General features: G+C 50.6%; 1 protein-coding gene across 15 annotated transcripts in view; it reads right to left on the bottom strand.

The window, feature by feature from the left end:
* The window catches only part of Pka-C1 (Protein kinase, cAMP-dependent, catalytic subunit 1), a 450,683-nt gene that overhangs the window by 86,559 nt on the left and 347,660 nt on the right, over positions 1-16,464 (bottom strand). Inside the window, exon 1 of one of the 15 annotated variants that reach the window (XM_065437231.2) lies at positions 4,810-5,299. The exons of 12 other annotated variants lie outside the window; for them this stretch is intronic. In XM_065437231.2, the coding sequence (XP_065293303.1) occupies positions 4,810-4,855 (46 nt within the window). In that variant the 5' untranslated portion in view covers positions 4,856-5,299. Of the gene's footprint in view, positions 1-4,809; positions 5,300-16,464 lie in introns of those variants that run through there. 2 more of the 15 variants (XM_070525334.1, XM_065437237.1) reach the window with 2 other exon arrangements.

The raw sequence follows: 16,464 nt of genomic DNA, 5'->3' as shown, positions 1-16,464 counted from the left end.
CGAGTGTACATTTTGAGACACTTCCGGAGCAAAGTGGATCTCGAGCCGAAATCGCCCCGCGAAATAAAGTCACCCGGCCGTAATGGCCGGACTCGAGCGGAAATCTGCGTGACGCCGTTCCTTCAAAACGGCCGCCGAGCGCGCTCCACACAGGTGCAGCTCAGTTTTCGTGATGGATGGTGATGATTCGTGTGGTACTGTCGCGCTCCTTACAAAAAGTGCTCGAAGCGCTGCCTCTTGTGTACAAACAGATAATCCGGTGAACAGAGTACGTACCGATTGCACACGCGTGTTCGACAATCTATTCCGTTCGACAAACCAAGAGGTCTGCAGTACTAGCGGGCTTCGCATATAAACGAAAAGAAGCAGCTCCTTGGTGAGATTACGCTTCCTGAGAATTCGCACGTGTGTTTTTATAGCCCGAAAGACGTTCCGCTCAGGCGCTGGGGTGGAAGACCAGCCGGGTAACTGTCGCGCACGCGTTCATTTACGAAAAGCAGAGGGCGCTTGCGTGCGCACGTGTTGCAGAGCGCTCTCCGCGGGAGGACAGCGGCCAGCTTGAGGAATGCCGCAGCGAGTGCGCGCAGCAAATGTGAATTTTCACTTTACCCGCATACGCACTCCCGAGCCATCAGCAATGAAATTCGATCGATATTTTCGGGCACCCCCACCTATCAATTAGCGAACTTCCGGTGACGCACACGATTGATATGCGTATATGCCAGCACGCTTTAACGCAGTGGAAAGTGCCCCGAACACCTATTTTTCTCTGGAGGACATCGGAGCGCACGACAGACAAGTGCTGTAGTACGTTGGCGACGGCCACTGCGGTCGCTACGTTGATTGGTCTCAAAGCACTATGCAGGCTCGTTACTTCATGAGCCCATACGTTTCCCACAGTTTCCCACACCAAGCAATCGTTCATTATACTACACTTGACGAATAAAAACGGCATACCCACTTTTACAGAGCCGGCAGCCACGTGCGGAGACGCAAGCCCCCCCCCCCCCGCCCCCCGGTGTGCCGCGAAAGACTGCCACTGCCTGCGCGCACACCACTCCCTCGTGCCGCGGCGTGGGCCGCGCTGTTTCGGGATCGACGCACCGAATCGGCCAATTACGTAACCTTTCCCTCGACACCCCTGAGCTTTTAGGCTGGACAACTGAAGAACCACGGGCCACCTTCCAGGATCGCGGGCCGTAAAGCGCACCCTGTCCGAATGTAGCTCAGCTACTCCACGTCGTTCCGTGTTTTTGGCACAGAACCCGACCGCCGGATAGCCGAAGGTCGGCAGCCTGTAGACCGGCCCACAGCGTACGCACATCGTTGATTGCTGGAGCTAAACGACGCAATGCGCATGCGAATCACGCGTATTCACACGCTATAGTTTCTTTTTTTTTTCCCAAGGTACAGTTGCGACGAAAAAACACGGTGCGCTAGCAGGCAGAACCTTGGAGCGGAAGACGACATTTAGCGAAAAATGTGTCACAGATAAACATATTGCCATAAACAGTTTCGACCTGACTGTCGACCCGACAGAAATCTAGGGTGTGTGTTATATACACCATCATTTAGCACCATCCACGCAGAAATTAAATGTTTCTTCGCTTTACAACGTCAACCAAATCGCCCCCCTCCCCTCTCCCTTTCCGCCTGTAATAAACGCCAGGCAAAGACAGTGCGCAAGTCTCGTGTGAAAGCAGGAGCAAGCGTGCACTGGTGCGTTAATTTAACGCAAGATTCCGGCCTTACTACTGAGCCTCCCAGCGAAACTGTTGTCGATGATAGCTGAAATAACGATAGTTCAGTGAGACAGAAATCGCTTATCAAAGCCAGCAAGCTGATGATGGGAGCTATATTTCGTTGGGCAGAACTAAAGCTGATGCAAGCGCACGAGTATCTCGCACGGTGTGTTGCACTGACATCAAATCGACGCATTAAGCCCTTTGGCCGATTCTTCAAGGACTCAAGCTGTCAAGAATGAATTAAAAGCTCTTTTGTTGTTATTATTCGCAAGATGTAAAACAACAACGCAACAATGTCAGGCATCATGGAAGGTTTCGCTGCGCGTGTTTACACACTGCTACGAGCACATTTGCTACAAGTGACAACACCGGTAAAGTATTCCTGCATTTCTTGCATGCCTCTGCGTTCAAACTCAAAGAGAGCTAGCTGCTTACTGACGCTGTTGTTATTCCTGACCGTGACTGTTTTCATACTGAGCTAACCATCCTGGTCCCGGTATGGTCGTCAAACTGTGTTCCCGTAGAGTGACGGGCGCTTTCATGTCCCGATGAAGACAACGGCTTGGCTGCAGCCCTGTGCTCGAGCTGACATTAGCGCAAGCTTCAGTGTTATGACCTGCTGCCAGCGCATTTAAGTACGCTTTTGGAGGCATAATATCCCCGTAACAATATGCATCTAAACGGGACCTCGATGGATAAATAATCCCCTAATAAAGTCGGCGCTCTCGTCAGTTAGTCAAGGATTAAACGAAAGCGAATTATCTGGTGGCATGTAACAAGGGTTCGTGGTCAGCCGCCGCCTGCGCACTGGCCTAGTCACGTGCTCTGGGTCGCGGTGCCGAAATCAGCGCCGGCGGTGACCCCCCCCCCCCCCCCTTTCTCAAACGAAAGACATGCAGCGCCACAGGGGCGGGATGCCACGTGAGGGCCTCCGAAGGCGAGCTCTGTCTCGAAGCAACAATGGGGCACCATAAGCGTTAGCTCTCATCGAATCATCGAAATTGCAGCCGCCTGTATGGGAAACATGTATGGGTGGAAACCGGTTACATCAGGAACCGCAAGCGTCCCATGACGGCTCCTTTATATGGCCCACGCGGAACTACTGAGCACTCAGACCAATTCAGGCATTCACCTTCTCATCTATCGAGGTTAAATGGGTGACGCTTTATGCGAAGGACATTTCTCACGCTAGAGTGTTAATAATCGTCATTGACGTGTGTTCTAGCGTTTTGATACCGATACTTTTATGTCGCTGATACCGACACCTATGTATAAAAAAAATATGCTCAAGCGTTTAGATTGTGTGCGGACGAACACCTTCATCAGGCGGCGCTTCTGTATGATCATTGTTTGATGTAAAAGTAGCTCTCTCTTTCTCCCGATAAAGAGAACGTTCCAGCTGAACTTCAGGTTACATCCAGCGCGGCGGTTTCCTCGGCACAACACTGCTGTTCTGCTTTGAATATGTCGAGGCAAAACACGTCCAACACGAGTAAGCTAAACAAATGCGAGTTCGCGCACGCTGACGGCATTTGCATGGGGGCACTGACCATGCACTTATTCATTAGCTTAATGTGGTTCACCTCGCTATGTTTTCGACTTGGCAAAGCAAGTAAATCTGCCGAATTCATTACGGCACCCAAACCGCCCAAGGGTTGTGCTAAAACCTGTGTTGGAGTGACGGGCTGCAATGTACTGAGGGTTTCATCGATTGCCAAAGAAGCACTCGGCGAGAGAATTTCCTTGCGGCACGTTTCAGAATCGAGGCAAGCGCTCGGAGCTAAGCGGGGAACCGTCGAGGAACCTATTAAGACTGCGAGAAGAGCAGCTCACGAAAAGGGACTGATTAGGAGGGACGGAAAGAGTGGGGGCCGCTTTTACCGTCTCTGCGATCAATAGCAGCGCCAGTGCCTTCCTTGTAGGTTTCTGTTTGCGGAGCCAAGGCAGCTCGACGCAAGGCACACGCGACTGCCAGAGAACAACTATATCCGTGCGGGTCGATGGTGAAATGAGGGATCACTTTATCGGACGCGACAGGGCCTGATCGCAGGAGGCACCACCCCACGGTCGTAAACTGGCAAGCACGAGAGAGCACGCACAACGGAGCAGAGACAGAAAAGCACGTGTAACGACAAGAACACGAAGCCGAGAGCGGCGCTTCGACGCAGCCTCCCGATATGCGATCGCTTGACGGCCGTCGTGTACTGGAGGAGTCGTGTTATCGGCATCGACGCAGAAGCTGCAATCTCAATCCTCATCTGAGCAGAGAGCTAGCTGGTGCTACTGCAGAGGCGCGCACACTTGCGAACGGGGCAAAACCGGCCCACTGTTTTGTTTCGAGCTATTTTCATTTCGCGCAGGGACCGTCTACTCCAGGCTGGTGGGTGTGCGCGTGTGCCAGTAATAAGGCTAGTTGCCAGCAGCGATCAGCTCCAAGGAGGGCCTCGCGAAAGCAACCAGTGCTCGCTCTCCCCCGCTCCAAGCGGGATGGAGGGTTCCGCACCGAGTCAAAACGATGCCTACGACGCAAGTGAAGGTCACTCGCCAAGACTGCGGAAATGCGACCTCCACGGCGAGACCCGGGGAGAAAAAAAAAAAAAAACGTAGGACGGCACCGGGCAGCGTCTCGATAGCGAAAGAGTTAAGAGGCGTTCAGAAGCGAAACTTCGCCATGCACGGCCGCGCTATCTAGCCGCTTCGGAAGGAGCTGGCCGGCATTCGCGAAAGTCGTCCGCCTAGGGCTCGTAATGTCGCCGTGTCCACCGCTGCAGTTAGGTTTACGCCGGCTTTCTCTCATGCTCGCCGAGATTTGTGCGGACTGGGCGCGAAATGAAGCTTACTGGCTCGTCGTTCCGCTACCGTGGCGTTCCCACCCCGAAGCCGAAGAGTGGTGGGAGGGAGGAGGGGAACAACAGCGGTTTCGTACGCCTCGCGCGGCCGCCGCGCACAGACTGCTCGCGGCCAACCCCGCTCGGGTGAAAAACGAAAATAACTAGGCTGGATGATTTCTCTCACGTGCAGGCACACACACTGTACCGGGGTCAGCCAAGCAGCCAGCGCTTACCGTTCTCGGCAGGGTCCCCTTTCTTCGTAGTGGCGGCATTTCCCATGGCTCACTTGCGGCCAACTCGTCTGCGCTCGAGTGCGCGGCGATCGGTTCCACTCCGGCCCGCTCGTGCGCGCGGCGTTCGGTGCCCAACGTCGTCGCAGCGGTCCCACACCGTCGAGAGAACAGTGAGACCACCGTAAAAAGAAACGGAAACAAGAACGGCGCCAGGAAGGAACGGCCACTAACGGAACGGGCTCGGGTGGTGATGCCGGCAGCGGCTTCAGTATCAACACCGCCGCGAACGCACTTGCACAAGCACGGCACACGGGTAGCAGACGGCGGCGGCCCTAGTTGCCGCTTTCGAAGTTGCGCTCCTCGTACGGGCAATCTCTGGACCCTACGGTATCCGTCTTGGCCAAGCCACTCCCCGCAAAACACATTTAATCTCACGTCAAACAGTCAACAAACCGAGCCGCCATCGATGAAGCCTCGCACAAGACGACGGGTCGCCACCGCGCCGTATTCTTCCGCGAGGCACCGCGGCGGGGCAGCCGCCGAGCAGACGTCGCCGGCACTCGCGCGCTGCAGTAGATTTTGTAATCGCTTCCGGTGCCGCTGCCTCAGCGACTGGAGACCGAAAACAGCTGGGGAAGCTCGTTTCTCGTCTCTGCTTCTCTTCTCTGCGCGTACACCCAGCGTCGGGAGACGCGAAGTTGCCGCACTCTTTGCGAGCGCGCGCCGCCAAATTGTGGCCGGTGCGCAGGCGAAATCAACATGGCGGCGCGGCAGCCTCGGCCCGACTCGCTCGCGGAGACCGAGTGAAGGGGGTGAGACGCGCGCGAGAGGGAAAAAAGAAAAAACGAAAGCGCCGAGAGGGGAGAATCCAACGGGAAGGAAAGAAAATATCCAATTCTCGCTTGCGAAAAGGGCCAGGCGACGGACGCGCTGCCCGCGAACTGTGCGCGAAGCGGTGGATTGTTCTGACAGAGGCGAAAGCACAGGTGTCCTCGTCAGTACGAGGTGCCGATTGGAGGCGTAGCGTTGTCGAGCAAAACAAGGCAACCTTCTCTCTTTGCAGCCGCCAGTGCAAAAGCAACCTCATCTTAGATATAATTTATTTAAAAAAAAAGAAAAACACCACCGTCGAGCTTTTGAGCCGTCAGTTGTGCTTTCCCTCAAAGCCCCCGGGCGATATCTCCCAAACCGCAAACAGCAAGGCTGACCGTGTTCTGTACATGCCGGCGTAGCCACTGACCAACTGAACCGTGCACGAACTACAGAGTGAGCTAATCCGGCAGTCGCCGGGCGATGAAGCGTTTAATTAAAGGTAAGGAAGCAGCGCTTCCTCTTCCCATCATGCATAGCTCATTTGGGATCTCATACCTCCAACCGATGTCGCCACTGGACAACTGAGGCGTTCAGTGCTAAAAACGAAAAAGAAAGACAGAAGTGTGTGTGTGGGGGGGCGGGGGGGGGGGGACGAAACACTCGAAACGAGCACTTGTCTCTAGGCCATACAGGTGTTTGGTCTCTATTCGGAGTGTGTGTATTTTTTTAACACTGACGGTAGAAAAGGAGGAAAAGGGGCTGTTGAACAATTTAAATGGAGCCATGATTTCACGGGAAACTTGGCAAGATGGAATGGTAGTGCGCGAGTGCCGCTGAGACCGCTGCATTGTGATATATATATCGTTATGTACACTATATATTTCAACCTCTTCAACTTAGGAATGATTTTAAGTATTAATTTAAAAGCATCAATGCAGAGCTTCCACTCGAATATGTCTGTAATATTCCTTATTGATTCCTATGAATAAAGTCCTCCAGTGCACGTTCTTTTTTTTTTCTCGTTTACACTGAAGATGAGCCAACTAGCCCTCCTCAAGATCACGGTAACCAAGAGGCTAGAATAATAATATGATTAAATTAACGAAATAGCTGCGCGGTAGCGTGTGCATCGGCTAAGCGCGCAAGAATGACAGGTGTCCCCATCAATTAAGTATGCTGCCACAAGATATTTTCCGCGGTGACACAGTGCAGATGAGCCTTAATAATGCACGTTGCACAGCATGCTTCCAAGCCGATCAATCTGCGTGCAATTAGAGAACAATAATATTTCATATTTACCAGAAGGGGTAAGCAATCGAAAGGCGCTTTACGGCAAAAAATGGCGACGAAGCAACGAGACTGTCGGAGACGCTGATAGAACCCTTACATGAATGGCAGATCTGTATTTATTTATCTATCTATCTATCTATCTATTATTTTGTCGCTGTTGTTGCCGTTGTTTCTCCAACTTAATGGTGCGTTACATCCGACTGCCGGTCCTACCTTTTCGGAAGCTGGATTATCCGCGATACAGGAAGGAAACGGCGTACCGTTAACGACGGACGGATCGTACCTGTCGTCAGCACAATAATTACGCGAAGTGTGGAGCAAGCATCAGTGCTCGAGCAAGTACCTATATACCTATTAAGAGAAGTGAGCAAAAAGACACCAAGCTCCCAGACCCGAAAACCACCCGCACCTTACGAAAGCAGTCATCAGTGCCGCAATGCCAAGTGTTTTCAGTCTCGATATTTACTTGCGTTGACGCACCAAACGTATGACAAACAATTCTTAACATAAAGCCACATGACCGCCATGATCCAACTGAATTCTAATGTACAGCAAGCGTCTGGCCTGTCAAATATTCTGTCAGCGTTTAGGCTACCGGACCAACCCCAACCTCATTTGTCGCAATTACCTATTAAATCTTAGGGTGGTCGTTCCTTTTGTATATTTCGGCATTTACTTCGCTCATAAGACCATTACGCGTTTGCCCCATTCAATCACGGTGTACGCAATTGCGTAATCGGCTTACTTTTGCTTATTCTGTCCAATGGTATAGCGGCCAAGAAGCTGCAGACATGGAGCTTCCGTGGCCGCATTCGCAAACAGTTTCGTTCGTAAGTTCTTTATGGCCGAACGCCTTCGCTAATATTTTGCCAATTTAAGCGTAAGACGTTTTCGCAAATACTTGCCCTGGTGATATGAACATTTATGTTTAGATAACATGGCTCCCTTTAACTACTATGTTTGGCAGAATGTAGGACATCCCAAGTTCCGCAGGAAATACAGAAGTTTTTTTTTTTTCGTTTCGTAATACTTGCAGTCAGACAACAACTTCTGCATGCACTCATGCAGTCCTCACGCTACAATTCTTCGTAAGAGCAATTTCCAGCCAATCCTGATGCGGGACATATCATTAGCGAAGACAGCCGGCCAATGCAAAAGATCACTTACGAACGATAAACTCTGTGATTAAGTCCCAGCTCTTTTCATGAAAAAACACAAGATAACTGAGTACACATCATATAGATATTTATTTTGAAGATATTATGACACACTGGCTAATGCACGATGCGTCATCCCACCACTATGATCGACTTGCTTTCAACGCAGTCGCCATCGCCTTTGAATAAAATAATCTATGCGATAAATTTACCGACAGCTTATCATATTTCGTGAGTGAAGGTTTTCCGATTCGGCGCGCAAAAATAGCGAGGTTTGTTATCACGCTGAAAATTAATAATGACACTTCGATCCTTTTTATTTGGAAAGCTTGTTTTTAATTTCTTAGTTATATTACTGAGTAATGAGATGAAAGAGAAAGGCAGGGGATGCGTTGTGGTTTAACTCCTTCCTTCATTACAATGCACCAACAACGTCAACATTAGCGACAGATACAATCTAACGATAATGCTATTCGGAAGACTGCAGCTGGCTTAACAGCTAGATTATTACACACGCAGCCATTTACTCCATGCATGTAGTTTCCTGCACCCGTCGTTTCTTGCAGTCTCCCTGCCGGGTTTTGTTCCAAGTATTTGTTCCACAATTGTGAAAAGGTTTGTGTGACTGCGACATCCACACATCCATAGGCGGAGAGTTCATTCTTCCGGGGAGGGGGGACTATCTTTTCAAACCCCATATATATATATATATATATATATGGAACCCACGACCTTCGTACGGATGAGATCGTTCCCCAGCTGCGGCAAGTTGTTTTTTCATCCACTTTCATTTCCATTGGTGTCAGTGTCATTTGTGTCAGTGTTTGTTGGCTTCTCATGATAAAGCCCTGGTAATGGCACTTTAGGTGTGTGTGTGGGGCGGGGGCTTCAGCATCGCCGGGGGGGGGGGGGGGCTGAGCCCTCCACCCCCACCCCCGCCCGTAGTCGGTGCGTATGCACACGTCACCTCCTCGTTCGGGCGACTTTTATCGCCACTCTGCTATTGCACAAGCAACTTCACTTGAAAGCGTTTAGGTTTGCAATGCGTTGGCGTTATATCAGTGGCACTGTCACGAAATGCGCTCCGGGATCACAGAGTGGCGGTGCGTAGGTTTTTTAAGAAGCTCGCTGGTATTTTTCACATTTCCATCGAGTTTCTTTTGTCTCTCTCTTGCCGAGCTAAATCATTTGCTGCAAATCAGGCCACGGTGGTTTTCCCTGTATTCGTCCTTTCTATTTTCGTAATTCACTGTTTATTTTATTATTATTACTTAGTTATTCGTTCGACCGCTCGCGCAGGTGGACGAACCACGTGACCTCGAAGGCGCCGACAGGATCACGCAGACAATGGCGCTGGGAATGGAAAAATTTGCGAGATCCCTTTTGCATGGAGCGTTTCACGGTTAGCCGGCATTCGAGCAATGCCTAGCAATGACAGTTCATGCGACGGTTGCCATTGCTATTACGGCGAATCACGACAAGTACCAGCGTGAACTGCTGTGAATCCGTCCAAGGCGAAGCACTTGTGACGTAGTGGGATCGGGCACTAAAATGGCAAAAAGCTTTTTTTTTTGCTTTTAACTCCCATTTTCTCATCGTAGGTATTTTATTAGCGAGGTGCGAAAGGCTCCAGAAACGACGAAACTGAATAAACAAACGCCATATGCAGGTCAACGACACTGCGCCAAGGCCACAGTGTTCGTTTCTTGGCAGGCGTGTAGATTGACCCCACCTGGTGGAACGGCCGCCAACGCGCCTCCTCAGTGGCCGTTCGCAAACAATCTCCGCTGCGGCGACCGGTGCATTCCCAACAAGTGCCCGCGCGTGTTTTTCTCGACGGTGCCACGCGACGACTGCCGCCCTCTCTCGACCGCTAGAGACTCCGGCTTCATAGGCGCCCGCCGCAACACCCCCCCCCCCCCCCGAAGTGCGTCAAGTAGCGCCACCCGACGGGTAGTGGACTAATTGGCGCCGCGGATCACGGGAGCCCGCAAAACGCGCGCTTTCTGCGCTCCTCTGCAAACCAGCAGGGTAGCACATACCCGTACAGTGGCACAACATTCGTGGCTAGAATAGAGAGTGGGAGAGGCCATCCAGCAAAGTGCTGGACGCGCATCGTACACAGTGACCTCGCGCTTCGCCCGTCGGCCGCGCTTTCCAGCGACCTTGCGCAGCGGATGCGTCGTGCGCTTTGTTTGAGTTTTTTCTGCTTCGGTTTTTGCGTTACAATGGGTGACGTCCTGCCGCTGCGCGAGCTCGGCTACACGTGCTGCGTCTTCGCAAGCCAACGTCAGGCACGTCGAGTTTTTCATTAAGTTTGTAGTTATCTCGTGCGTTTTACAGTGGTTTCTACTGTCAAGAATGGCGAGCTTCGAAGCAAGATTGCCACCTTGCCACCCGATTACGACAAGAGGTGCAAGACGCGCACCTCTCCCTCTCCGTCGCTGCAGCTGGGAGGCGTTCAAAGAAGCGGCCTTTGCGTTGGAATCCGCCGCCTTCCTCCAGCCCCTTCGACATTGTGACGGAACTAGTTCGGTGCGTGAACAATGATTCCGGAGTTCCCCAACGCGGAGCTGATTTGAAACGCATGGACAAGCTGCCGCGGGAAGGACGTATTTTTGTGCTTCTCACGGTTCGGAGTGACACGGAACAACGAGCGACCCTCGAGCGGCAACGATAGTTCCCGGAACGGCACCCGCCAACGCCGTCGTCGGGCATCAGAGCGCGGTTGCCTTTGTGTACGTAAACTGTTCTGCAGAGCAGCGGCGCGTTGGTGATGAGTAAACCAACAGTCGCCGCGTCGTAGGACCGGCGGATCGAGTGTATAAAAACTGTGGTTGTGCGAATGCTAAGGACACTTCTCTTGAGCAGTCATGTTAGACTGAGTCACTTCTCTCATGCAGTCATGTTGGACTGTTACTCTTTTTCTCAAGCAGTCATGTTAGACTGAGTTAATTTCTGTAAATAAACCCTTTTTCCTCGTTCTCGATGAGAAGCAGTTCTTCACTTCATCAACGATCTCAGCGTAAATAAGTTGGACGACGGCATGGGCCAGCTACCTTCGAATTCATGCCGTACTCCAATCTTGGCAAAGGACCACGGACGATGGGATTGAGCCCCCAATCCTGACAACTGGCTGACAGCGGTGAGATGGACTTTGCGACATGGTGCTGTATCTGCGGTGAGTGCTTGGTTTTTGCTTTGACTCTCTAGGCTTCATTGTGTGGTTGTTCTGTTTAGAACAGTAGGGAAGCTAGATTGTTGTGTGTTAGCTAGGTTGTGTTTTCCTAGCTAGATTTAGAGAGCAGAATCAAGGCAGTAAAGCAGCAGTCATGGAGTTAAGGACACTGCTGAGAGACGAGTTGTTGATTGTTGGTGAGGAACTGGGCCTAGATGTACGCAAGGAAATGCTCAAATCGGAATTATTGGAGCTAATTTCCGAAAAGGCCAGTGAGGAAGAAATTGAAATGGGGTTTGAACTTCTGAAAAAGAGAGAAGAACGAGAGAGAAAAGAACAAGAGAGAGAGGAACGCGATAAAGATCGCGAGTTAAGAAAAATGCAACTGGAACTTGAAAGCAAACGTTTGGAGATGTCTCAAGGAAGTGAAGGCGCTTTGGGACGATCAAGTGAGGCAGAATCGTACCGCATGGACAGGCTATTAAAGCCATTTGAGGTCGGGACCGACATAGGCTTGTTCCTAAGCAATTTTGAAAGGACTTGCGAAAAGATGAACTTCGGCCCAAGTACATGGCCACAGCGGTTGCTGTCTATGTTGCCGTGTGAGGCGGCGGAAGTAATCGCCAGACTGAGTATGCAGGATGCATATGATTATGCAAAAGTTAAGGCTAGTCTCCTGAAGAAATACCGCCTTTCAGCCGAAGCTTTTCGGCAAAGGTTTAGGAGCACAGGCAAGAAAGATAGCGAGGGCTATCCGGAGTTTGCATATAGCTTAAAGGCCAACCTAGTCGAGTGGCTTAAAAGCGCGGAAGCGTACGACAGCAGAGACATGATCATTGAATGCATGTGTCTAGAGCAGTTTTACAAAACCATCCCCCAAGCTGTGAAACTGTGGGTGCAAGACAGAGGTAATGTAAACACTGTGGAAAGGGCGGCTGAATTAGCCGAAGAGTACGCAACCCGTAGAAAGTTGAACGCCGAGGAGGGAAACTGGGACGGTCGAAATGGACCGCGGAAACCATTTCCGTTCAAAAAGGGTGCGCAAACTAGACGATCCGAGCCTGTAGACCTGGCGGAAAAGCCCGCAGAAAAGAGCGAGGAGAAACTTAACGGAGAAACCGCACAAAAAGAACAGAAAAGAAAATTCGAATCTGTTAGACCAATTCGCTGTTACAAATGCCACAAACTGGGACATATAGCTGTAAACTGCGAGAAGTCTAGCGTAGTTTTTTCCTACGTGGAGGAAAAGGATGAGAATATGGAACATTTAAGTCCATATCTCCACGACCTGCAAGTTAATGGAAAACCATGCCGAGTGCTAAGAGACAGTGCCGCCACGCTGGACATTGTCCATCCGTCTTACGTGATGGTAGATGACTTCACCGGAGAAGTAGCGTGGATAAAACAGGTTGTAGAAGAACATAGCGTGTGTCTGCCCATGGCCAAAGTCAAAATCAGTGGACCATTCGGGGAGCTAGAGACTGAGGCTGCAGTTTCCAAATTTTTGTCACTGCAGTATCCCTACATCTTTTCGAATCGTTCGAATCAGTTACTGCGTGACAGAGGGCTCAAACTGGGAGAGGGCATAGTACAGGCATTGACCCGAGGCCAAGCTCGTAAGATCGCGGCGCTTTCGGCTGAAAATGCTCAAGCTCCTCCAGCGGAAGCAGAAAAGGGGATCGCTTCAATACCCGAATCCGAGCTAGGCCCGAGGGACAAAAGAACAGTTGAGGAGAGCCTGCCAGCTGACCAGCTCAATGAGAGCGTAGCACTAGAGTGTCAGAGTTCTAGCCTTCAGGAAGAGCAAGCAGATGCGCTCACAAGCGAGACAGGGTCGTTATTATCCCCGGCCTCAAAGAACTTTGATCAACTCTTACGCGTGGATAGAGAGTCACTGGCAGCTGAGCAAAAGAATGATGAGAGCTTAGCTAAATTACGTGACACAGCTAAAGAAGGCATTGCTAGGCGCAACGTAACGATACATGAGAGAGGAAGATTGTTCTATCGGCATTACAGAGATCGAAAGGGTAGGACTTTAGATCAGTTAGTCATACCTACTAAGTATCGGGAGGACCTTTTGAGTCTTTGTCATGGAAATGGGTGGTCCGGCCACCTAGGCATAAACAAATCAAAGGAAAGATTGCTTATGGAATACTACTGGCCTGGCTGTTTCAAAGATGTAGAAAACTTTGTAAGATCATGCGACGCCTGCCAGCGTTCTGGTAAACCAGGAGAGACTTGGAAAGCTCCACTGAAGGTAGTGCCCTTAATAACAGAGCCTTTCAGACGGCTTGTAATAGACACGGTAGGGCCTCTTCCAAAAACAAAATCAGGCTACAGGTACTTGTTTACCATGCTGTGTCCGGCTACCAAGTTTCCAGAAGCAATCCCTTTGAAAGAGCTCAGCTCCACCGAAGTAGTAGACGCGCTTTTGACAGTGTTTGCACGAGTTGGGTTTCCAGCCGAAATTCAGGCAGATCAAGGGTCAGTATTCACGAGCGCACTGACTTCCACATTCTTGCAAAAGTGCGGGGTAAAGTTAATACACAGTTCTGTCTATCACCCTCAGTCAAACAGTGTAGAGAGGTGGCATTCGGTGCTTAAGCGAGTTTTGCGTGCGCTCTGTTACGAGCACAAGGAGGACTGGGAGAACTGTCTGCCGGCAACTTTGTTTGCTTTGCGAACGGTTCCACATGAGGCGACAGGGTTCTCACCAGCAGAACTAGTGTATGGGAGGACACTCCGGTCTCCACTGAGAATGTTAAGAGAGATGTGGGAGGAAAGAGGGGAGAGTCCAACCGTGGTTGAATACGTGCTAAATTTACTGGATTGGCTAAGCGCAACCCGAGAACTAGTCGGAAAGAACCTGGCAATAGCTCAAAAGAACACCAAAGTCCATTACGACAAGAATGCGAGGCTTCGTACGTTTAAAGTCGACTTAACGATGAAAGCGGAAAAGTGTAGGTTTGGTTGTTCGCAGGTTACTTATCTGGGCCATGTTGTCGGTCAGGGCATGAGACGGCCGGCTGAGCTGAAAATAGCGACGATTGGAGATTTTTCTCAGCCGCGCACGAAAACGGACCTTCGTTCATTTTTGGGACTTGTGGGGTACTATCAACGGTACATTCCGAATTACTCGCAATTGGCAAGTCCATTAACAGACGCCCTCCGAAAGGGAGCACCGAGTAACGTACACTGGGATAAGGACAAAGAGAACGCTTTCCAAAGTTTGAAAACGCTATTGGTTTCTCGCCCTGTGCTTCGCGCGCCAGACTACACAAAGGAATTCATAGTTCAATGCGACGCAAGCGACAGAGGTATGGGCGTGGTACTTAGTCAGGTCGGCGACGATAACGAGGAGCATCCTATCCTCTACGCCAGCCGTAAACTAAATGTAAGAGAGGAAGCCTACAGCGCTTTAGAGAAGGAATGCGCTTGTTTGGTTTGGGCCGCCCAGAAGTTGTCGTGTTACTTGTACGGAGCGAAGTTCATCTTCGAGACCGACCACTGTCCTCTGACGTGGCTCAATCAAATGTCACACAAAAACGGCCGCTTGCTCCGATGGAGCCTCACTCTCCAAGAGTACAACTTCTCCGTTAGATATAAGAAGGGAAAGTTGCATAGCAATGCGGATGGTTTGAGCAGGCTAATTTGAATTCTGCGTTTGGGGGTCCCGCCTAAATTTTAGGGTTACTAGTGTTAATTTTATTAAGCGAAGAAGATCCCCTCTCATTTGGCAGGATTCCCTCCATGATTGCTGAATGTGTCAGCAGGAATTTGCTTCAGAAATTGGCATAGCGAAATGCAGCCTTTTTTTTTTTGCTTCTTCACTTATGTTGTTGTTGTTTTTTGAAGCCTAGCGAGTCTAAAGTGAGAGCCAATGCACGTCATCTCGGCGCAGAGCCGTGTTGTGGGGTTCATTTTGCAGTTGCCTGTCCTTGTTGGATGTTTTGGGGCGGTGACATCAATGCACAAGTGGTCGCTGCGAGCCAAGACATCAATCCCCCCCTGACCAGCAGCCGTTCTCTTCCTGCCTAGCGGTTGTCAGCGCTAGACAGTCGAGACTTTCCGGCCCATGGAGGCGCTGTCAAGAATGGCGAGCTTCGAAGCAAGATTGCCACCTTGCCACCCGATTACGACAAGAGGTGCAAGACGCGCACCTCTCCCTCTCCGTCGCTGCAGCTGGGAGGCGTTCAAAGAAGCGGCCTTTGCGTTGGAATCCGCCGCCTTCCTCCAGCCCCTTCGACATTGTGACGGAACTAGTTCGGTGCGTGAACAATGATTCCGGAGTTCCCCAACGCGGAGCTGATTTGAAACGCATGGACAAGCTGCCGCGGGAAGGACGTATTTTTGTGCTTCTCACGGTTCGGAGTGACACGGAACAACGAGCGACCCTCGAGCGGCAACGATAGTTCCCGGAACGGCACCCGCCAACGCCGTCGTCGGGCATCAGAGCGCGGTTGCCTTTGTGTACGTAAACTGTTCTGCAGAGCAGCGGCGCGTTGGTGATGAGTAAACCAACAGTCGCCGCGTCGTAGGACCGGCGGATCGAGTGTATAAAAACTGTGGTTGTGCGAATGCTAAGGACACTTCTCTTGAGCAGTCATGTTAGACTGAGTCACTTCTCTCATGCAGTCATGTTGGACTGTTACTCTTTTTCTCAAGCAGTCATGTTAGACTGAGTTAATTTCTGTAAATAAACCCTTTTTCCTCGTTCTCGATGAGAAGCAGTTCTTCACTTCATCAACGATCTCAGCGTAAATAAGTTGGACGACGGCATGGGCCAGCTACCTTCGAATTCATGCCGTACTCCAATCTTGGCAAAGGACCACGGACGATGGGATTGAGCCCCCAATCCTGACACTACTTGTTAACATGTGAAATATCCCGTTGTGTAGAAAACGGCCGTGCTCGTTCTTCTTCTCATGCGTACAATACCGAAATATTGGCCTTTGATAGCTGGTACAGACTATTCAAACAAAGTCGTTTAGAGGTTTGCAATATCGAATCAAATCGAGAAGTAACTGCATTGTTATATAATCGCCCGTGTTGTGTATTCGTTCCAGACAACTGTGTCTCGTCCAAGAGACTTCGAATATCCACATCCCATCGTAAAAAATCGCACGTCCTTCCTCCTTCGCCGTTTTTTCCTTTCTACTGCGAGCCTTATTATTATGCTGTAATATTTCAAAAACCTCATGAACCACTTGATCTCAT

Source organism: Dermacentor albipictus, chromosome 9 (assembly GCF_038994185.2).
Source record: "Dermacentor albipictus isolate Rhodes 1998 colony chromosome 9, USDA_Dalb.pri_finalv2, whole genome shotgun sequence".
Taxonomy (NCBI): domain Eukaryota; kingdom Metazoa; phylum Arthropoda; class Arachnida; order Ixodida; family Ixodidae; genus Dermacentor; species Dermacentor albipictus.
Note: the sequence above shows the minus strand (reverse complement) of the source record. Positions and strands in the feature narration are given on the sequence as shown.